Source organism: Colobus angolensis, unplaced genomic scaffold, assembly GCF_000951035.1.
Source record: "Colobus angolensis palliatus isolate OR3802 unplaced genomic scaffold, Cang.pa_1.0 Scaffold275, whole genome shotgun sequence".
NCBI classification, from domain to species: domain Eukaryota; kingdom Metazoa; phylum Chordata; class Mammalia; order Primates; family Cercopithecidae; genus Colobus; species Colobus angolensis.
The window spans coordinates 3,382,142-3,404,994 of record NW_012115988.1 but is presented as its reverse complement, the minus strand read 5'-3'; the positions used below and the strand labels follow the sequence as shown (position 1 = coordinate 3,404,994).

Here is a 22,853-nt window from a genome sequence, read left to right as displayed (position 1 = left end):
TGTGTGTGTGTGTATATATATATATATCTTGGCTGTGGTTCTCACCCCATTTCCAAGCTTGGACCTCTATCCTTTACTCGATTTTGAGACCCAGATGTCCTTACATATGTTTCCTTTGTATTCAGGAGTGGGTTTTTTTTGTTTTTGTTTTTGTTTTAGACAGGGTGTTACTGTTGTCAGCGCAGGCTGGACAATGGCGTGATCTTGGCTCACTGCAACCTCTGCCTCCCAGGTCCCAGCAATTCTCCTGCCTCAGCCTCACGAGTAGCTGGGATTACAGGCATGCACCACCACACCCGGCTAATTTATTTATTTATTTTTTATTTTTTGTAAAGATAGGGTTTCACCATGTTGACCAGGATGGTCTCGAACTCCTGACCTCAGGTGATCCACCTGTGTCAGCCTCCCAAAGTGCTGGGATTACAGGCGTGAGCCACTGCGCCTGGCCAGGAGTGGGCTTTTTTTTGCTTGCAAACAAGAATGCTTACTGATACAATATTTAACATATAGTGGTAAAAAATTCAGCTCTTTAAAAGCTTTTTCTTCTTTGTCAGAGGCTCTTTGCATATTGTCAGAAAAGAAATAGATTGGGGAGCACACCACTACCTTGTTTTCAAGCCAGAGAATTAAATGCATTCTCACAAAAAAGTCTAAAGAAAACTAGGTAATTAAAAATGATGCTCATTTATAAATATGACCAGAAAAGTAAATGAAATCATTTCAAATTATTATAGATTTAATTATAAGGTACTTAAATGTTAAAACAACTTTCTCAGTCTATCAACAGGGGAATGAGTTCAAGGCACAGTTTAATTCCTATTTTTTTTCCCTAGTTTAATTCCTATTAAGCTATTTTCTAACATTAAATTCTAACATTACAATGTGTATATTTAGTAGGATTTCAAATATACCCTTATATATTTATGAATTTATGAAAAATTATTCTTTGAGAGATCTATAGTTTTCAACCCTTTAAAAAATTTAATTATCTAAATACTTCTTTTATTATTATTATTATTATTATTTTTATAAAATAGAAATGGGGTCTCCCTATGTTTCCCAGGCAGGTCTTGAACCCCTGGGCTCAAGGAATCCTCCTGCCTTGGCCTCCCAAAGTGCTAGGATTATAGGCGTGACCCACTACTCCTGGCCTGTTTTCAAATTTTTAAGGCTTGGAGTCCTGACATTTCTATGTAGTTTTTTGCTGTAAACAAACATGTCCACACGAGTCTATGGCTTATGATAATGTACCTTGAATTCTTTCTCTCTCTTTACACACACACATACACACTTGACCTTCGAATGACACAGGCTGGAACTGCACACCCCCACTTACATACAAATTATTTTCAATAAAACTTACATTGAGTGTGCCTACCTCTTCTGCCTCCTCTTCCACCTCCTCCACCTCTACCATCTCTGAGACAGCAAGACCAACCCCTCTTCTTCCTCCTCCTCAGCCTACTCAATGTGAAGATGATGATGAAGACCTTAATGATGATCTATTTCCTCTCAATGAATAGTAAGTATATTTTCTCTTCCTTATGATTTTTCTGATAATATTCTCTTTTCTCTAGCTTACTTTATGATTACATTATGGTAGATAATACATACATAAATATATATTATTGACTATTTAAGTTATGGGTAAGGTTTCCAGTCAATAGTGGGCTATTAGCAGTTAAATTTTGGGGGAATCAAAAGTTATACATAAATTTTCAGTTGTGGAGTGGAAGCCTGGTGTCCCTAAGCCCCATGTTGTTCAAGGGTCAACTGTATACATATATATAATTGGAAAATATCACCATTCACCTCTATTTCTAAATCTACATTCACATCATTTACAATTTTATCCCATATTTCCAGGCAAAAGAACACCAACTATCTAGAATCTATCTTCTCACTTGGAAGTTATATGGCAGTTTTATAAATTTCAAGCAGTCTGCTTCTTTATTGCTATAACTTTACAAATAAAGCAAGGGAAGGTATTTACCTGATTCTTCAATCCACGAACCTGTTTATCTAAATTATGAATAACAGATTTTGCTTCCTGGGCTTTCTGGAGGGCATTCGTTGAGAGGGTCAGGGAGCCATGACAGCCGGCACCCCCACTGTGCCCTTCCCGGCCCATGCAGACAGCACCGCCACAGGGCAAGGGCACAACACGTGGCACATTTCCTGGATCTCCACACACCTTGCAAGAGAAATGATTTACATTAAATAGCAACTTGTTGTCAGAGCTTTTTTTTGTTTGAGATGGAGTTTCGCTCTTGTTGCCTAGACTGGAGTGCAATCGTGTGACGTTGGCTCACTGCAACGTTCATCTCCCGGGTTCAAGAGATTCTCCTGCCTCAGCCTCCCAAGTAGCTGGGATTACAGGTGCCCACTACTATGCCTGGCTAATTTTTTGTATTTTTATTAGAGATGGGGTTTCACCAGTTTGGTCAGGCTGGTCTCAAACTCCAGACCTCAGGTGATCTGCCCACCTCGGTTTCCCAGAGTGCTGAGAATACAGGCATGAGCAACCATGCATGGCCGTCAGAGCTGTAATGCCATCCAGGCTCATTGAGTGAAGGCACTGCTTTATTCATATGTTTCTTCAATAGTTGTTCATCCTTGGTACATAGGGGTAACCCATTAAACATTAAACATTTCCTAGGTAACTAAACATCTAAATTACTTATCAGTATTGTGTCAGTCTGTCATTCTTTATATTTATGGTTTTCTGAGAAAACAGTCGAACTTATAGGAATTACACATGAGTTTCACTTTTTAAAAAATATTTATTTATTTATTTATTGAGACAGAGTCTTGCTCTCTCACCCAGGCTGGAGCACAAAGGCACCACCTCCGCTCACTGCAACCTGCACCTGCCAGGTTCAAGTGATTCTCCTGCCTCAACCTCCTGAGCAGCTGAGATTACAGGTGCACACCACTACCCCCAGCTAATTTTTGTGTTTTTTGTAGAGAGGGGGTTCACCATGTTGGTCAGGCTGGTCTCGAACTCCTGACCTTAGGTAATCTGCCTGCCTTGGCCTCCCAAAGTGGTGGGATTACAGGCATGAGCCACCATGCCCAGCCTGCACTTTTTATTCTTTTGAGAGAATTAGCCTTTTTCTTATAATGAAGCAAGAGGAGCAAATGTTCATAGCCTGTACTGTTTTAGAAATAGTAAATGATATCAAATAATCAAATCAAGCCATAATCTTTACTCTTTGATCAATTCTTGAGTTAAATAAAAATAAGGCTTTTTACAGTATATAATAAAATATATATTTTATATACATACATATAATTATGTATTTATAATATATAATGAAAAGAAATTTAGAATGTAAGCTAGGGCAATATCATTGAAGAGGTTCGTATATCAAGTAAAAACCTCAAATGCTTTGACCTTACCATCACGAATATTTACCTTTTCATTCAATATTTGGATATCTGGTATCTTAATCTGCTTTAATTTTTCCAATGACAAGTTTCCTTTGGAGGTTAGTGTATTTAGGATGGTAAGAAAGTCATTCCTGGTATTTGCAGAGGTATTAATGGTAGACCTAGTTTCATTAATTTTCTTTTCCGCAGATGATGATATGTGATAATATTTCTTGATGTTTTCTGAGGAGTCTATGTCAATGCAAATTGAAGTGAGGTGAATTTTTTGAAAACAAATGAAATTACGTATCAGCTATTAAGATAATCATTCTATCATTTGGCTACTGTCTTGGTCTCAACTATCACTATAAAATTTCAACATCTTCCTTGAATTTGCATTTGATGGGGGAAGGATTAGCTATAGTATAATAGATATGGATAGAATAGATACACGGCATTGAGATTCAAGTCCACAGATGTGGTGTGAGTCCTGCCTTCACCCTTTACTGCCTGGGCATACCCTTGAGCAAATCAGTTCATCTCTTATATTTCGTTTCTTCCTCTGTAAATTGGTGATAATAATTTGTGAGAATTGAGATAATATGAATATATTCTGTATATATTTCCACAAATATAAGGTATTAACTATGAATACCTATATACACTCAAATATAATAAAGCAACTAAATTTACTTAACCCTATAGAGCAGGAGTTGACAAACTTTTTCTCCAAAGGCCAAATAATTAACGTTTAAGGCTTTGCTGGCCAAAGCATTTCTGTTCCGACTACTCACCTCTGCCATTGTAGAGTGAAAGCAGCTACAGGCAATATGTAAATAGACAGGTGAGGTTGTGTTCTACTGCAGCAGTATTTACAAAGACAGGCTGTGGGCAGGATTCGTCCTGATGCTGCGGTTTCCTGAACCCTGATGTTGAGGCTGATAACAATAGCTAACAACAGCTAGTTGGGTGCTTTGTAGGTGCCTGTACTATACTTCCCATCAATTTTCTTCTTCAATCTTCACAAAACAGTGTGAAATGCACATTAGTATGATCATCTTCATTTTACAAATAAGGAAACTGAGGCTCTATTGAGGAAAGTTATTTGCCTAAGTTCTCATTGATAGTAAGAGATGAAACCAGGATGTGAATCCAGGATGTTTGACTTTAGAGCCTGTGTTCTTAAGCACTTCTCTACATTTCTATGTTTGTATTATTAATACAAATTTGTGAAAGTAATAAGGTGTGTATGATATATTTTATTGTAAATTATAGTATATTAGGGGTTTAAACTATAACTCTATATTTTAGGAACCAGAGGCCCATGGTCCTGATCTGATCTTTACTCCCTATAGAACCATAATCCAGGCAGGAGACAACCATACCTTATCTTTCAAACTTTTCTGGTTCTTACAAGACCATACTCTTAATATATCATGTTTTTCACTTATCATGAAAAAAAAGTTCCTATTACTCGGAATTCATTTATTCTTTCATTTTTATGGAAGATTTTCTCCTACCTGTGGAGATAATTCAATTGCCAGCTATTCCCTGAAGGCTTTACTAATGAACCCAGGAAGAATTCCGTTTTTGCTACTCTGTTTTTGAAGCAGCTTTAAGATGGTCTAATAGTCTTAATGCTGTTTGGGGTGGCTTATATTTTTGTCCCCTGCCCCCATTAGACAGAAATAACTCAAAGGTAGAACTTGCTGTAATGATCTGCCTGTTTCTACTGCGCAATGTCAGGCATTGGAAAAAAGCCCAGTAACTGCTGTTGGACTGCAAGTTTGAGAGGATTAGTATGGGGGCAGTTTCATTTTATTTTACCTGGCTGTCAGGTGACCGCTGATGGATTTTGAGTTCTTTTAGTGGGAACTGTCTTCTAGATTAGGAATCAGAATAGATTCCTTACTCATTACATGGCATTTATTAAACAGCATCAATACATCTTTGCTAGAATTTATTTCACTAAATTTAGGCATTCCTTTAGGGAAATTAGGTGTTCCTAACTGCCTTCTATTTTTTTTCTCTTCTAGGTCAAAATCAGATAAAACACAGGAGTATATACATAGGATAACGAAAGCAGTCAAAGTTTTTTCCTGACATGGATTCATGTATATTTGCCTCTCAATTGGATGTCTTAGGTGTGAATAAACTCAGTGATGCTTCTCTCAGTAGTAACAGGTTGTCCATTTCCAAATATAACAGAGGTATCATCTTGGATAGGAGATGAGCTAATCAAAGTTTTGCTTTAGAGTTCCATTTCTCCTGCAGATTATCTTGGCTTAGGTATGGCTCACATTCAGTTTTAAGAACTATGCGATATGAGTTAAGGGCTTGTACTATGTTGCATGACTTCCACCCTTACAAAGCTCTTATGAGAAATGTTGTGGGTTTTGTTTTGTTTTGTTTTGTTTTTGCCTCACATTCCTTTGCACTTATGGTTACTGAAAATGGAGTGGCCTATACCAAGAAAGGCTTATAAACATGTCTCTCTCATTTGCTTATGACCATATTAGATTTTCTAAGTTGTTGATTACTCAAGACCCCTTACATGGGTTTGGCACTAGATTACTTTGGGTGTTAGCATTTGTTTAATATCAGACATTGTTTACTTGTTATTTTTGAGTGAATGCTATCCAGGCTCTGTGATGTTTAAAAAGTTGAAATATTCATGAACAAATAATACCTTTAATGGTTGTGTTTGCATGTTCTGAAGTGCTCAGGCACTACGGTGGTAAGCACAGGATGACTCACTAATGGAATGCACTATGGATTTCATCAAACGTTGTGCAGACACAGTCAAAAATGCATTTTTCCCTTACCCACGATGCTTGCATTAAGGGCACTGGATTGCAAATCAATTTCTTCCTGAAGATCTTCAAGTAAGAGGCCTGCTTCATTCTTTGCTCTTTCCATTGTATGTTTCAGATCTTGAAATTCATACACTGCTTTCAGTTGTTCATTTAGCTGCATGATTTGTTTTCTGTCAGAGAAAATGAGGGTAAATAGTTAAGCTTGTATTATATTTGATATGTTGGTGAAAAAATGCCACCAAAATTACCCTAACTGTTACGTATTCTTGATTAGAAGGGATTCCTTCTACTCAAGTTTTTCATTTGACTGTTTATAATCGTGTTTATGTCTCATCTCTTTCATCTTAATTCACCTTCCTGGACTATTGCAACATTCATTTAAAATATGGACAGCATACAAGGAATAGTAGAATAAAGGCTCTCAAATCATTCCATTTGGACTGTTTATGCTCTGTCTTCCTTCGTTTTGGGTTTGAAAACATGCATTCAGACATGCTTCAATTAAATCAGTCTAAGGGAGCTGGTCTACATCTGGCTTTCAACATATGATAAAACAGAACCATTTACTTAGCCTGGGGTAAAATCAGCTCTTCATTTAGAATCAATCTGCATTCAGCAAGGTTCTTTTTCGTGCAACTTCTGTTCAGGGTCTCAACTCTTACTTTCCATTAGTGACAGGGAGGTTTTCTTGCTGGTGAGTGTTCCCCTGGGTTTTTTCCCATCACCTTCTTTGATGGGGTACACCTTTGTCCTGCTTCAATTTGCTGGGTTTAGCACCTACAGTTGCTTTGAGGGGATAATGAACACATTCCTCATGATGGAGAAACTGTGTGCAAATCTCAAAGTGTACAGTTGGGGGAAGTTATAAAATGAATTTATGGGACTAATTTATCTTGGCACAACTGCAATACTTCCTTCCGTTTTCTGCTGTAACTCTCCCCTCTAATCTATAGACTCTTCCTTTAAGCTCCAATTGTCACAACTGCAATTCTTTAGGCTAACAATAATAACAATAAAAATAATGACAATTACTCTAATTGGGACTCCTTAAGCACTTACCTATGCCGGACACTATGCTAAGTGATGGGTCTTGAGTAATTCTCACAAGAATCCTATGAAATCCAGACCTTCTCTCCCTTTTTTGATGAAGAAATTGAAGCTTAGAGGAGTTTAGTAGCTTGCCCAAAGCCACACATCTAGTAAGTGGATTTAAAGCAGGTGGTTTGACTTCTGAATTTATGCTCATGACACCCAGGGTTCTTTGTCCTCCTGTTCCCCTTCCACTTGTAGTTTATCCAGCAACATTTTTTTTAATAGAACTACACCAGGCCTGGAGAAGACAAGCACATGATAGGGCAGGCCCTGTCCAGGGTGCCCCCCAGCAAGGAAATGGCAAAGGAGCACAAAGAGGTGAGAAGATGGAGAAGGAAACACAGGCTTCTCTGTGAGGAAGTCAGGAAAGACTTCAGGGAGGAGGTGATGTTTGTGTGGCTGTTAAAGCGAAACAGGAGTTTGGCAGGTGGGCTAGAAGGGAACAGGCCTCTGGGCTGCTGGTTGAAGAAGCTCAGCAGCTCCTGCTTTCTCCTCACTCCAGACCTGGGCTGGGCACTCCTCTTTCTTGCTCTTTCTCTCTGGCTCTGCCTGTGGCTCTTGCAGTCTCTGTCCAGAATGTCCACGGTGGATTGGCTCATTCTGCTTTCTTTGTGCTACTTTGTCTGACATTTTCCTAATGGTGTCTAACCACATGCCAGTGGTCCATGGGCCAAAGCTCATTCTCAGACAAGTTTTCTTTGGGCTATACAGTAGGGCTTCTTACAAGTGCTATTGGATTAGCTGTATACATTTTGAAGTGGGGATAGTTCAGTAAAAATAGGGATATCTGACATCTCTTGAAAATTGAGGAGATCTGTTAACATAGGGGTCCAGATCCTGCAATGCAGAAGAAGTTTTATTGCTTCTTTGTTTTTAGAGACAGGGTGCCATTCTGTCACCCAGACTGGAGTGCAGTGGCACAATCATAGTTCACTGCATCCTTGAACTCCTGGGCTCATGTGATCCTTTTGCTATGTAGCCCAGGCTGGTCTTGAACTCCTGGCCTCAAGTGATCCTACTGCCGCAGCCTCCCAAAGTGCTGGGATTACAGGCGAGAGCCACTGTGCCCAGCCCAGAAGTCTTTAGAGAGGTATAGATGTGCCTGTTGTCACCTGCCAGCTTGACCCTGGCCATGTGGCCTCCCTGGGCCCTGTCGTTGCATTTATGATGCGGTGACCCTTTCCCTGAACTACCTAGGTGGGTAATACCTTCTTCCTGGTGCACCTTTTAAGCAATTATCATATATTTCTGGGATATTTCCCTATAGGTAATGAGTGACCTTATATTTACACTTGTGTTATATATGACATAAGCCTCTGCAGCTTCAACTATTCCTTAATCCAGGAACTCTTCTTGGGGAGGAACGATATTTTGCTAGATGGGCACATTTTTCGGGTTTCTTAGCAGACTGTGTGCTTCTATGGGGGTAGAAACTATACCCAATTCATCCTGGTTTTGCCCATAACAGGTTGGCAAACTTTGCCTTAGGAAGCATAGCATCTCTGTCGTAACTACTCAACTCTGCCATTCTGGAGAGTGCAGTCACAGAGGAGGGGTAAATAAATGGGTGTGGCTGTGCTCCAAGGAAACTTTATTTACATAAACAAAGGCTGTGTAAGATTCCACCTGTGGGCTGTAGTTTGCTGAGCCGTGGCCCAAAACTATCAACATAATCTCAACAAATGGTTAAATTTTTTTAAAAGATTCAGTAATATGTAATAAAAAATGAGCTTGCCTTTTCGAAAAATGAAAATACTTGGTATAAGACTTCATATTGGCCGGGCGCGGTGGCTCAAGCCTGTAATCCCAGCACTTTGGGAGGCCGAGACGGGCGGATCACGAGGTCAGGAGATCGAGACCATCCTGGCTAACCCGGTGAAACCCCGTCTCCACTAAAAAATACAAAAAACTAGCCGGGCGACGTGGCGGGCGCCTGTAGTCCCAGCTACTTGGGAGGCTGAGGCAGGAGAATGGCGTAAACCCAGGAGGCGGAGCTTGCAGTGAGCTGAGATAGGCGGAGCTTGCAGTGAGCTGAGATCCGGCCACTGCACTCCAGCCTGGGCGGCAGAGCGAGACTCCATCTCAAAAACAAAAACAAAAACAAAAAAAAAAGACTTCATATTAGTGTATAGGCATCTAAACAACTGAAGAACTTGGGAAGATTTGGCAAATTTTCCCTAGGTGTATCATTGAAACAAATATATGTTGTTTTTGAAACCACCATAACTACCATACTTCCAATTTTATATCTTTTAGCTTTACTGAGTTTGGGCTCCCCATTAATGACTGTCTTTTTGTTACAACCAATGGCATCTGGAAAAATCACATATAATCCTAACTAGGTGAGAAAAAAGTAGACAAACATGATTACCAGCTTTTTTTTTTTTTTTTTTTTTTTGAGACAGAGTTTCACTCTTGTTGCCCAGGCTGGAGTGCAATGCTGCAATCTTGGGTCACTGCAACCTTCGCCTTCAGGGTTCAAGTGATTCTCCTGCCTCAGCCTCCTGAGTAGCTGGGATTACAGGCGCCTGCCACCCCGCCTGGCTAATATTCGTATTTTTAGTAGAGACGGGGTTTCTCCATGTTGGCCAGGCTGGTCTAGAACTCCTGACCTCAAGTGATCCACCCGCCTCAGCCTCCCAAAGTGCTGGGATTACAAGCATGAGCTACGGGGCCCGGCCCAGCCTGGCTATTAACTGAAAAACTATCAGTCCCCTAAAGTCAGCATAGGTACATTTCTAAATTGAAGGTTGAGGATGTTAAAGCTTGGCGGGAGTTAAGGCAAATCAGGAGTTTGGCTGTCTGTTACTTGAGCATAAATCTTACCTAACAGAGTCATGATAATCCTTGACTTTTAAGAATTTCCCAGATGGGAAAACAGGATGTTTCAAAATCCTTTCTATTTCAGACACGTTCTCTCTGAGGCCTTTGAAGTCTGTCTTACAGACAGGCAGGGTCTCTCTTTTATCTTCCATGTTAGCAGCCAGTCTCATTAACCCTTGCACCGCTTTGGAGAGGGAAGAAATGGTGTGGTCCCATTGATCAAAGCACAAGTGACATTGAAGACAAGTAGGGAATTCCTGGCTGTGACCCCGGGCACAGCGATCACATCTCTGGCCGCTGACACCCTCCCGGCAGCGGCACATGCCTGTGTCTGGATCACAGATGGGCTTCTGGGTACCCGCCCTGTTGCAATCACATGCTAAAAAGGAAAAGAGAAGGAGCAGAGAATGTCACTGGGTCTTTTGTTGATGACTAGCTCAAGAATCAGGTCTTTTCCTGAGAATCTTCCCAACTCACACTTCTAAGATGAATATTTAAAGCCAATATAATTTCAGAGATCTGTGCAATAGCCATTATAAGACAGCATGGCTCTCTATATTCCACTAACAAATCAGTTTACTATTTCAATTGGGCAAATATCAGATGTTTTTATTGTGTGAGTGCAAGTGTCTACAAGTGGGATCCTCATCGATTTGAGTAAGAAGTGTGATTTAATGATGGACACATGGTAGTAACTCTGCTGCTACAGCCTCGGAGGGTGGTGTATCGAGATTCTCTAAGAAGTCCCACGGTCACACTTCTGAGTAAAGCCCAGCTTGGGTGTGCTGACCATGCTGTCTTCCGTTACTTAAGGAAAACAATTTCATTTGCCAAAAAGGAGGGGAAATTAAATTCATTTTGTCTTAATTTAAAAAAAACTGACTCCACACAGTACTTTATTTGAGTAGGTTTCTGACCAAGCCTGAAGATAGAGGATAGGGAGATCTACTGATCTTACTGCAATCTCCAAAAGATTAGGGAATCACTAGCCTATGTTTTTGGACTAACCGCAAGGAACAGTTAATTTAAAAATGCATTTGAGGCTGGGTGTGGTGGCTCATACCTGTAATCCCAGCACTTTGGGAGGCTAAGGTGGGTGGATTGTTTGAGTCCAGGAGTTCCAGACCAGCATGAGCAACATGGTGAAACCCTATCTCTACAAAAAATACAAAAATTAGACAGGTGTGGTGGCATACACATGTATTCCCAGCTCTCTGGAGGCTGAGGTGGGAGGATCACTTGAGCCCAGGGAGGTTAAAGCTGCAGTGAGCTGTGCTCATGCCACTACACTCCAGCACAGGCAACAGAGTGAGACCCTGTCTCAAAAAAAAAAAAAAAAAAAGGCATTTGTTAGTTTGAGTAAAAATGATGCCAATTACAAATAAAAACTAGTTAACGTACTCGGCTCTTCAGCTAGATAACATCTGTCCAGCACATTGGCCTTGGTCCAGAGGCTTAGCAGGTACCCCTTGGGGGGCAGTGTCATGTCACTTCATCACCCGGAGGCCATTCCCCCTCGTTAGCCACTCTTCCCCAGGAGCTTTAGTGGGGTTTGTGGCCTGACCTGATTATTTGCAGTTTCCTCTACTGCTTCTCTATAAAAGATGAAAGCATTTTTATGAAATAAGATTATCAAAACAGTAGAGGGACACAGAGAAAGAGGCTCTAAGGTAGATTTTCCAAGAGCCAAAGTTTCACCCTGGGTTTTAACCCAGCAATTCCACTTAGAAAACTGAATAAGCGGGGCCCAGAGAAAATCATTCAGAATGTGCATTTGAATGGGGCAAGGGAATGAGCAATGCTTTTTAGCCACAAGGGCACATTTATAAAGGAATGGAGAGGAGGAAAGAGTTGCCATGTGTGGCTATGTATCGCTGACCAGGGTGATGAGCCCATGATACCTGACATTTCTCTGGATTTTCTTCTTTTGGAAGCTGATTGTTCCATCTGTAATAAGTTTGAGGAATTTTAAGACAGGCTGTGAATTTTAATATAGGCTAAATTTTTAACATAGGAGGAAAATAACCTTTTTGCAGGGCTATAGGAAGATTATTTTCAAAATGTAGAATTAAACTTTGTGAATTTTCTAAGTCCACCTTATTAAAAGCAACCAAAAAAAAAAGAAATTTAAAATTCAGTTGATTCATAGCATGTCCATGGTAGGGCCAGGCTGACTGTATAAATGAGTTTTTAGAATTCCCAATACTTACGAATGCATCGCCCAGGTGGATCACCATAATAATTTTCCTGGCACTCACTGCAATGTTTCCCGCCGTAGCCTAATTTACATGGACACTGGCCTGTAAGCTGTGAGAACAGTCATGGGTGAGGAATTGACAAGCTTTATGGTCTAAAAAAATAATGCATTTTAATAGGAAACATTTTCCCCTCTGGTGATTTAGAACATACAGCTGTGCAAAGGCGGAGGAAGGATGATTCCCATGGCCAGCAGCCACCCCCGACAATACCAAGGATCAGGAGTTGATATGCTTTGGCCTAAAGCTCCTGAATATGTCGCCTGCTTCCAGCTGTTCAGGGACAGGTGGCCCAAACTGGGAAACATACACAGATGTAAATGAAAACAAAACACATAATGAGAAACGGGCCAGATTCTTTTCCTCAACTGTTATGGGAGTTCCTCTGTAAGTGAGTGAGGCCAAAGACCTGGTCTAACATTCATCAGTTAATGTGTCAAGTAATGTTTTCATTATGGAATGTATGATGTAGTTTTTACCAACTGGATTAGCATTTTGCTCAAGAAAACATCTTTTTTTTGTACTTCAGGCTTAATGATTTAATGAGAGTTACTTAACTGTGTTTTTCAGAGAGGGCTGAACTTTTCTTTACCCTCCCAACTGAACTCTAGACCAGCTTTTCTGAAAACTGAGGACGCTGGAAAATTAACAGGAGAAAATACAAAAGCAAATCACTATTGTTGTAGTCCTAAATTAGCTGCTTAAACAACAACTCCGTAAGTTTCCCGTGAATAAGTGGCTGGATTCATAGAGTGACTGAATCTGCTATGTTTCTTTTTCTTTTTCTTTCTTTTTTTTTGAGACTGAATCTCACTCTGTTCCCCAGGCTGGAAGGCAGTGGCACAATCTCAGCTCACTGCAACCTCTGCCTCCCAGGTTTAAGCGATCACTTCCACCTCAACCTCCCGAGTAGCTGGGACCACAGGCATGCACCACCATGCCCAGCAATTTTTTGTATTTTTAGTACAGACGAGGTTTTACCATGTTGGCCAGGCTGGTCTTGAACTCCTGACCTCAAGTGACACCCCTGCCTCAGCCTCCCAAAGTGGGATTACAGGTGTGGGCCACCACGCCTGGCCTGGATCTGCCAAGTTTCAATATCTTTGGAGTTCCTGCCAGCTTCTGCTCAAATGTAAGGAGTTATGTGGTGCTCGTTGCCCCGAGGCCTATTGTACTGCTGATTGCCCCTGATTATTAGGCAGTGCTTTCTTATACCAAAGTAGAATCTGCCTCCTTTTAACTTGTTCCCATTGTTCTGTGTCCTTACAAAATTGCACAAAACAGTTTGCAATTGCCTCTTTCCCCTTACAGTCCTTCTCCCAACTAGAGATGGCCATTCCAACCTGCCTTGGCTTCTTTTCTTCAGGTTGATCACCCCTAAATCTCTCTAGCCTTCGTCACAGAATAGCATAGTTCTGTCCATTATCTTGGTTGTCTCCCTTTGGGCACATACTAGTCTGTCAATATAATGTTTAAAATATGGTGCTCAGAACTGACATCAATGCTCCTGGCACCAAAGGGCCAGTAGAGCAGATAATGGGACGGTAACTGTCCTCAACCTGGGCACAGCACCCCCCTATTCCAGCCTGTCCAGGCGTCGCTTCTTTGGCAGCCCTGCCACACTGCTTGCTCACTGGAAGCCTGCACGCAATGAAAATCCTCAGATTTTTCTCACAAGAGCTGGTGCCAAGTTCTTATTCCCACCCTGTATTTATGCAAGGGATTTAAAAAACCCAGTTGCAAAACTTTACTTTTACCCTGTTAACATTTCATCTCCTTGTTTCCAGCCTGCATGACAGCCTACTGGGATATCTTGTTCTGTCTTTATCATATTAGCTTATGGCTTTGTAATATCTGCAAATTTGAGAAGCATCTTTCTCCAGCTCTATCTAAAGTGTTGATGAAAATATTGGATGGCACATTTGGATCTCTCTGTGGGAATGCACCAGGAGCCACCTCTTGGCTAATACAGAGACATCTATCAGTAGTTGTTTAAACAGCTGGGAATCTAAATGTCCACATGTCTTCCCTGCACTCCAGTGAACATGTTTCTTGATTGCAGAGACCAGTGTTCCCCCAAGGGATCCCCTATGCACCAAAGAACCCAAAGGACCCTTGTCATGAGGGGCTTCCTTGTTAAACCAATACCATCTATCTTTCAGTTTCATAGGCTGCCTTGGAACTGTGGTCTTTATTGAATGCTGCTACAAATATGCTTCCCAAAAGGTCTAAGAAACTTGCCATATAGCATAGTCTTGAGCACTAGGAGTCCCTCAAGGATTGGGAAGCCAGGTGGTCACGTGGAGATGTACCACTTTATTCTATGGTTGGTGGCTGCAGGTGTGGGGAATGGAGGGGAGCTTATAAAACAGGCACAGCCGTCCAGTGTCCAGATCTTGGTTTCTAACACCATTCTCTAGTAAAGGAATCAGTGTTCCTTAGACAAATAGCTGATTCTAGGACTAGGGCAGAGAATACATAAGATGAGCCTGGAACATTTTGCAGTGCCAGAAAGTAAGGAATGCTTTTAAAAACTCTACAGTATTGGCCTATGTCAAAGGGACACAGGAGCCACTGAGAGATCTTCCAGTGACCAAAGCTGGAACAATTTGAACTATAAAATAAAGTAGTGTTGGACTATCCCCAAAAGTATAAATATCCATGAGTCCATGCTGATATAAATAAACGGTCGAATGAATGAATAAACGTAAGACAACAGACAAATCTCCAGTGCAGAAGAATTCCAATGATTCGTGGAGATATTCTGTCTTTGAGGAGGAAAAGCATAGCTCCCTACTCCTTAAGTAGGTTGTACATAGTGACTTCCTTCCATAGAGCACAGTAGAAAAAGCAGGAAAAAGAGTAACTTGATGATATAACAACCTGACAAACACTGCTTCAGCCAGGTAACCAAAATTCACATTAACAGTGATAAGTCATGTTAATAATATGTACCCTTAACAGGATGTGATGAGAGTGGCACTTGACCTCTCTGGTGTTTTCAGAACCTATAAACCCAGTCTAATCATGAGAAGCATATCAGATAAATTTGAATTGAGTGACATTCTACAAAATAAGGAAGGCCTGAGAAACTATCGCAGCCAAGAGGAGCCTAAGGAAATAAGATGACTAAACATAATGTGTTCTGAATGGACTCCTGGAACAGGAAAAGGACATTAGCTAAAAATTAAGGAAATCTGACTAAATTTGTTAGCAATAATGTATCCATATTGATTAATAGTGACAAATGTTATTAAATTAATATAAGGTGTTAATAATAGAAGAAACTGTGTAGGGGTTTATTTTCTCTGTTCTATCTTTACAACTTCACAAATGTATTCTAAAAAGCTTATTTTTAAAAAGGTATGTTGTGGGGGCTGGGTGTCGTGGCTCATGCCTGTAATCCCAACACTCTGGGAGGCTGAGGTGGGCGGATCACTTAAGATCAGGAGTTTGACACCAGCCTGGCCAACATGGTGAAACCCTGTCTCTACTAAGAATACAAAAATTAGCAGGGCATGGTGGCGGGCGCCTGTAATCCCAGCTACTTAGGAAGCTGAGGCAGGAGAATTGCTTGAACCCAGGAGGCGGAGGTTGTAGTGAGCCAAAATCATGACATTGCACTCAGGCCTAGGCCACAGAGCAAGACTCTTGTCTCAAAAAAAAAAAAAAAAAAGATATGGTGTTTTTGTGGGTTGGTGGATGAGGATTGGAGAGAAAGGAAAAGAAGAGAAGGAAAAACACATTCTCCATATAAGAACTACCTTCAAAAGATTTGACCTTTGAATAATATGTTGAATAGTGGAGCTGAAATAGGAGGTGAGCCATGCTTATTAATTGAAAAGACTCCAGTTACTTAAATTTGCATTTTCATTCCAATTAAATCCTGATCCCTATATTGTGAATTTGGCTTTTTCTAACATTTGTTGTCATTGTTTTTACCCTTTTCCCCCTAAACTCTATTAATGTGAAAATCATTTCAAAGAATAGATTAAGCCAAAAGACAAAAACCAAAACAACTGCCAAAAAAACTAAGCATGATATTAACAAATAGTTTTTTTCCCACAGGTAATGTTATCCTCATTAAAAATTCTGTGCACATTGGTTTATTGACTGAAAAATCACACATGCATCTATCTATGTCGTATTAGTTGTATATGAAACATTGAAGATTTGCTCCTGGTACACATGCCTACATTCTTAAGGCATGATTGATGCCAGTCTGGAAGTCAAGAAGACTTCTTATTTTACCCATATGTAAAGCAATTGGTGAGCAATAGGAAACAACAGCTCAGTTTTTCAAATGGACTTGTGGGTTTTGAAGGTATCTGTTTATTTTCATTCTGATTAATAATCTCTTCTGATTAACTATTTCTTAGGTCTTCCCTATGATTACATGTATGAAATAGTGAAAGGTGAGGTTGATGTCTGTGTTCCATTGTGTATGAATTCTGACTTCTTCAGTCACAGAGAGAAAACTGAAATAGGCGAAGCTGAACTTTGAGATGCTCATTCTCTTTTTTTGGTTTTCATTCCTTGATAGAGGCTGACTCCATCCCCTGTAAGGCCAATCCTGTTTAAATGCACGAATTAACAACAGTACATAAAAGAAACTTTCTTTAAACATTTAGAAACCATGTCTCACTATCAATCCTTACTCTGAGTCTACTAGTAAGTTTTAAAGTATCTTGCCTGGTCACAGTGGCTACTCTGAGAGGTCCTAGGGTCACAGTCACATGACTGACATCCTCTGCCACGGATCAGATTCCAGTATCCATCAGCACAACGATCACAGGCCAGGCCTGTGACATTCGGCAGACAAGGGCATGCACCAGTGACAGGGTCACAGAGGCAAGCTCCCCCACCAGGGGCACATTCCGCGGGATTCACGCCAGAAGCATGGCAGGAGCATCCTGGGATGATAAAACCATCATCAGAGGTAAATTCAGTGATAAATCTGGCATTTAGCAAACCATACAAAGAGCATTTTAGACCTGGATGTATCATTTCTCCAAGGGGCTCAAAGAACAAACACCTTATAATAGTAAATAATTTACCGAAGAATCTAAGCAGGTTGAACACATTTAATGGTTTCCGATCTCCCCAAATGGCAAGTTCATGTGGTGGAACTTGTGCCAAGAGCTCACAGTTAGGATGCCTAAAAATCTTATTTTTCCCTCAAGCCACTCACCAAAGTTCCATTTATTTAAATGACTTGAAAACAATGGTTCACTTATACATTACAGTCACTTGACGAGTTTGTTACAATGCAGATTCCTGGGCTTCACTCCCAGAGATTCTGACTCAGTGGGTCTGAAGTACAGCCTAGGAATTTGCATGTTAATACACCTCACCTCCCCACTGCTCTGGCACTGGTGAACTGCGGACTAAACTCTGAGAAACAATGCTTTGAATCCACGAGGACAGGTATTTCAGGCAACAGACACAAAAGGCAAACTAACAACACTAGTGAGAACATTGTGGCTGCATCTGAGAATACTAGTGGTTGCATGGCACTAATTTCTGTTGATGAGTTCAGTACAACAGCCCTGTCACCTAGTGGGTGCTGCTTTTGCCTGCTGGGACTGGCCTAACTGAAATGAGCATGGGAGAGTTGACAACATACTTACAAGCTGTCACTCAGCTGACACATTTCACCCCGCGAGTTTTGCAGACTTACTTCTGCAGGTCTGATTGAGGGCTGATCCATAGTGACCTGGTTTGCAGAGCTGGCAGTTTGCACCCTGAGTGTTGTGCAAACATCGAAGGCACTCCCCTGTTACCCGGCTGCAGGACCCTGGATCAGTTACATCTATATTGTTGTTGCAGGGACATGGTTGGCAAGGTGCTCCTGAAATTCTTGGATTTCCATAGAAACCAGTAGAGCATTCTCCACACTGAGTACCTGAAAGACAGGGGGAGGAAAAGTAATGGGGTGAGGTGTCAGTGTTGGGAGAGAGGAGGAGATCGATGTCTTAAATAGAAAACTATTGGGCTCCTCAAGGAATAATGAGAAATCCCACATTCGGGGTGAATAAGGAAAAGTGTTCTAAGTGAAACAAAACCTTCATTTTCATTATTATTCATTTAGAGAACAAAATAATTATTTGGCACTCAAAAGTGTTTGGTGGAGAATGGATTCCAGGCTTTCTTCAAATACCATGGAGCTGTGGGCTCAGGATTTCTAGATCCTTATATAATCAGCATCACACTAGCGTGCCCCAGGACCCAAGACTAATCTCAGCCCCTGTTCTCCTAGGGCAACCCACTCTCAGGTGATCCTAGAGGTGAACTAAGGTGCAAATAAAGCGGGCCTGAAGGGAAAGTCCCAAACAGCAATAGCCGTCACTTCTAGAAGTGAAGATGAGCAAGAGCAGTTTTCATGACATATGAGACCTTGAGGGTGTTTCTATTAAGCAGTCTGGAGGAACCACTTTTCTCTTCAACACTCTTTACCCTTGCAACCATGAGATGACTGCAGCTTTTTAGGTGCCCAAACTGTGGCTCCACTCTCTACATTTTGGTTCATCCCACTTGGAAATGTTCATTTAGCCCAAACGTGGTCTCAGTTCTTAAAAACTGACCAAACACACCAAACTGTGCATGGAAAAGAGGCTGCAAGGGATGAGGTGAGAATTCACTGTTGACCTTAGATGTTAACAAATGAGGGGAAAATCAGGCATGTAATTTATTATCATGATGGTAATTATCATTAATATTGCCATATGTTCTACATATCATTAAATCAAATAGACTTCATAAGTTATCTTCTTGTTTGTAGTAAACGTTCACACTCATGTTTAAATACCTTTTTTTTTTTTTCAATTTAGAGAGAGGGTCTTGCTCTGTTGCACAGGCCCCAGGCTGGAGTGTAGTGGCATAATCAGAGCTCACTGTAACCGTGAAGTCCTGGGCTCAAGCGATCCTCTTGCCTCAGTCTCCCCAGTACCTAGGACTACAGATGCAATCCATCATGTCTAGCTAATTTTTAAAATTTCTTTGTGGAGATAGGGTCTTGCTTTGTGGCCCAGGCTGGTCTTGAATTCCTGGCCTCAAGTAATCCTCCCTCACCCACTTCCCAGCCTTCCAAAGTACTGGGATTACAGGTGTGAGCCACTGTGCCTAGCCCTCTTAAAGTCTTTAACATTTTTAATTGTGCAAGAGATGCATGTTTTGAATTAAGACTTATGTGATGTCTGTAGAATGCCCAAATATTGTTTCAAGATATCTGAAAAAATTAGTAATGTCTATGAAATATCAAATTGAATATTTGAAATTATTCAAAGAAGCATTTGACTAATTCATTTTTTAGTTGCTTGTTATATATAGTATATATGCTACTTTATCACATTTATATCTTACTTAACATGTGATAATTTTATTTTAAATAAATTAATTGATTTGGTCTCATTTGGTCAATTAATTTTCTAGAACATTATTTGCAAACAATTATAGCTCGGTGGCCAATGAGTTTTAATTGTCATTGGTTTGTGAATCATTCAAGTTCTTTGTTCAATAAAGCAGCAATTTATCACATTGTGTCTTCTTACCATTTCTGCACCACTTGTCCAAGATAGATAAGTCATGAATATATGATATTTTACAGATTATAGTGTGGGATAAAGAGAAAAAATTGCATCAAGCACTATACCACATACCCGTATAACCTTGAAGACAATTGCAGATTACATGTGAGCTCCACAGATTCTGATAACAGGAATGAGCAAAATACTGATTGCTTGAGGGATCATCTGGACATAGGCAAAGACGACAGGGCTGTCCTGAAGAAGGATTTCCATAGTAACCATCAATACACCTGTCAAGACAATTTCCTTTCACCAAAATGTTCCCAGGAAAAGATCACATTAGCCAATGAGGATTTGCTATGCTTTAAAACAGTGCAACTCTGAAAACTGAATATTTTAGAAGACGTTCATTTGCTCTGCAAAACGACTTTTGGTTTTAAATCAAAAGTCTCAAGGTATGGTCAATTAAACTCTAGGTAATAGCACTCGATTTACATGTCACATTTAAGGAACATAGAAAGTAACATGCCAGGCAAATGTGTGTTATTGATTTAATCCAACATTTTCTGGCTCGTAAGATGATTTTGAAGGGTGAGAAAACAATGATCTCCCTCACCTTTAACAGTCCTCCCTCCCGCACTTAAATATTGTTGAGTCTCTACTCAATGGACCTCCATTAGGAGACTGGAACAAAGTATCAAAAACCTGAAAATTAAAGTGCATATGAATTCCATACTTTTCACAGTTTCTGCCAGTTGTAAAGCCTCCACAATTGAAGCATGACCCCGTCTCAGGATCACAAAGTTCAGCAAACCCATTACAAGGGCAAGGGCGGCAGCTGGGAAATCCAAAGTAGCCTGCCAGGCAGCGATCACAGCGGCGGCCAGACACCTCTCCATGGCAGGGGCACTGTCCTGTTACTAGGTCACACACAGTGTCCTTTGATCCTTGAGGATGGCAGTGACATGCTGGATAAAGCAAAGAGAAGTATGCTGGGGCGGGGATGAGTGGTGTGTGGTGGTGAAAGAGTTACAGTTCTGGTGTCGCATTTCCTGTCTCAAGCCAGGTGAACCAAGTAAGAATGTAACGTGCTTAGGACAGAGCTTATAATGAGTTCCAGGTAAAGGTTAAATAACAACTCATTGCGTCACTGGATAAACAGTATGTTGCGAACAATTGGGTCTTATGAACATTTGTTGTTTATACAGAGAAACCAAACAAGTAACATGTTTTTAACGACTTAAACTTCCATATATCTTAGGTATATTAATAAAACCTCTAGTATTAATATTATAGTATTAATATAGTATATATAAATACTATACTATAATAATGGTATAGTATTAATATAACCTCTAGATTATAAACCATGTAAGAACCCATCTTAACACGGTCAGAATTTTCTTTTTCCTAGACAAGATGGGAGAGGCCCAATCCTTTTCTGATAAATTGTTGACTCCCTTGAGCCAATCTTCCCTGTGCCAAAATGTGATGCCAGTTTATTTGATAGGGTGGCGCATGGAAGAAATGTTTGTTCCTTTGTCTAGATCCCTTTGTGTATCTCAGGCATTTTGTAACTTTTTTTTAAAAGGAAAGAAAAGAAAAGAAAGCAATGATGGGTCCAGTGATGGGCTGGGTAGGCGGCCACGCCCAAGCAGTACCCAGGAAGAGGAACCATCTCTCTGAATTATGACAGAAAAGATATGTTTCCCTACTTGGAAAGGAAATAAACCTACCTGTAGGTTTTCATGGTTCCTAAGGTAGGAATCTGAGGGAACAGTATTTTTACTAATGATTTACACTGTGAAGAGAGAACTATATACCTGAACACTATAGCCATGACAGCTGGATTGCCAGCTGCGGATGAAGCCCCATCTAAACCCTTATCAATGAGTGACTTATGAACTGAGTTACAAGGCTGTTTGCAAACTTCGCATCAGAAAGGGTGATACCCTCATTGGGAGAAGTCTTGTCTGTGGTGGCATCATTGTCCATTTCTTGACTCCCCAATCGTATCATTGTTTTAGCCTTTCCAGCCACTGGGCTCGTGAGCTAGATCCTCAAGCTGGCTTTGCCAGCTCCCTTCATGGTGCTCCACATTTTACCTTAACCATCCATTTGATACAGACTGCAAACTTCCAGAGGCATGGACTATGCCTTGTTCATTACTCTCAGTTCCTAATGCAGCTCTGCCTACAGTCAGGGCCCATTGATGAATGGATGAATGAAGTGTAGCAAAAAAATGTTCAGTATATTTTATCTACATAGATAGTCTGAATAATGTAGTCAAGTTTCCAATCTCCTCCCCTTAAAAACTCCCCCCATGACTTTGCCTGCTGTCAAAATGTCAAGACTGTGAGCAAGTGTTTCCCCTGGTGTGTTTTGCTACGTACGGTGACAGCCATGATGCCCCAAACCATAGCTTCCGGTTGAGCACCTATCACAGCAGCGCCCGACCACAAGAGGCTTACACTGGCACTGGCCTCCAAGTCGGCTGCAGCTGGATCCGACTGAGCCCTGGGGGTGACACTTGCAGGCTGCAAGGAACAAAGGAAGGGAGGTAGAAATGAATGAAGAGGCAGAGAAGCACCTCACCTTATTAGTAGCTATAGTTTCCCTCTCCCTCATTAAAGACCTCTTTAACACTCAACTCCCTCATCTGTTAAACAGGGATAATATAAGATCTGCCTTGTGGGACTGTTGTATGGATAAAAGGAAATAAGGTCTGTGAAGTACTTAGAACAGTGCTGGTACATAGGGTGCTCAATAAACATTACTTAACAAGTTAACAGACTTAAAATTGGTTTTAAATAATTATTCTAATGTAATTAATACTATTGGCACTTTTTTTTTTTTTTTTTTTGAGACGGAGTCTCGCTCTGTCGCCCAGGCTGGAGTGCAGTGGCCGGATCCCAGCTCACTGCAAGCTCCGCCTCCTTTGGAATGTTTATTATTTCCTAGATTGTGCC

The 22,853-nt window shown here is 40.8% G+C and overlaps 1 protein-coding gene across 1 annotated transcript in view; it reads right to left on the bottom strand.

Moving 5' to 3' along the window:
- The window catches only part of LAMB4 (laminin, beta 4), a 122,917-nt gene that overhangs the window by 25,223 nt on the left and 74,841 nt on the right, over nt 1-22,853 (bottom strand). Inside the window, exons 19-29 of the mRNA XM_011948223.1 lie at nt 22,278-22,421; nt 20,621-20,852; nt 20,017-20,174; nt 18,039-18,263; nt 17,051-17,271; nt 12,314-12,410; nt 10,107-10,482; nt 6,198-6,358; nt 3,419-3,624; nt 1,994-2,194; nt 489-606 (exon numbers count right to left, since the gene is read on the bottom strand). Coding sequence (XP_011803613.1) covers nt 489-606; nt 1,994-2,194; nt 3,419-3,624; nt 6,198-6,358; nt 10,107-10,482; nt 12,314-12,410; nt 17,051-17,271; nt 18,039-18,263; nt 20,017-20,174; nt 20,621-20,852; nt 22,278-22,421 — 2,139 coding nt within the window. The remainder of the gene's footprint in view (nt 1-488; nt 607-1,993; nt 2,195-3,418; nt 3,625-6,197; nt 6,359-10,106; nt 10,483-12,313; nt 12,411-17,050; nt 17,272-18,038; nt 18,264-20,016; nt 20,175-20,620; nt 20,853-22,277; nt 22,422-22,853) is intronic.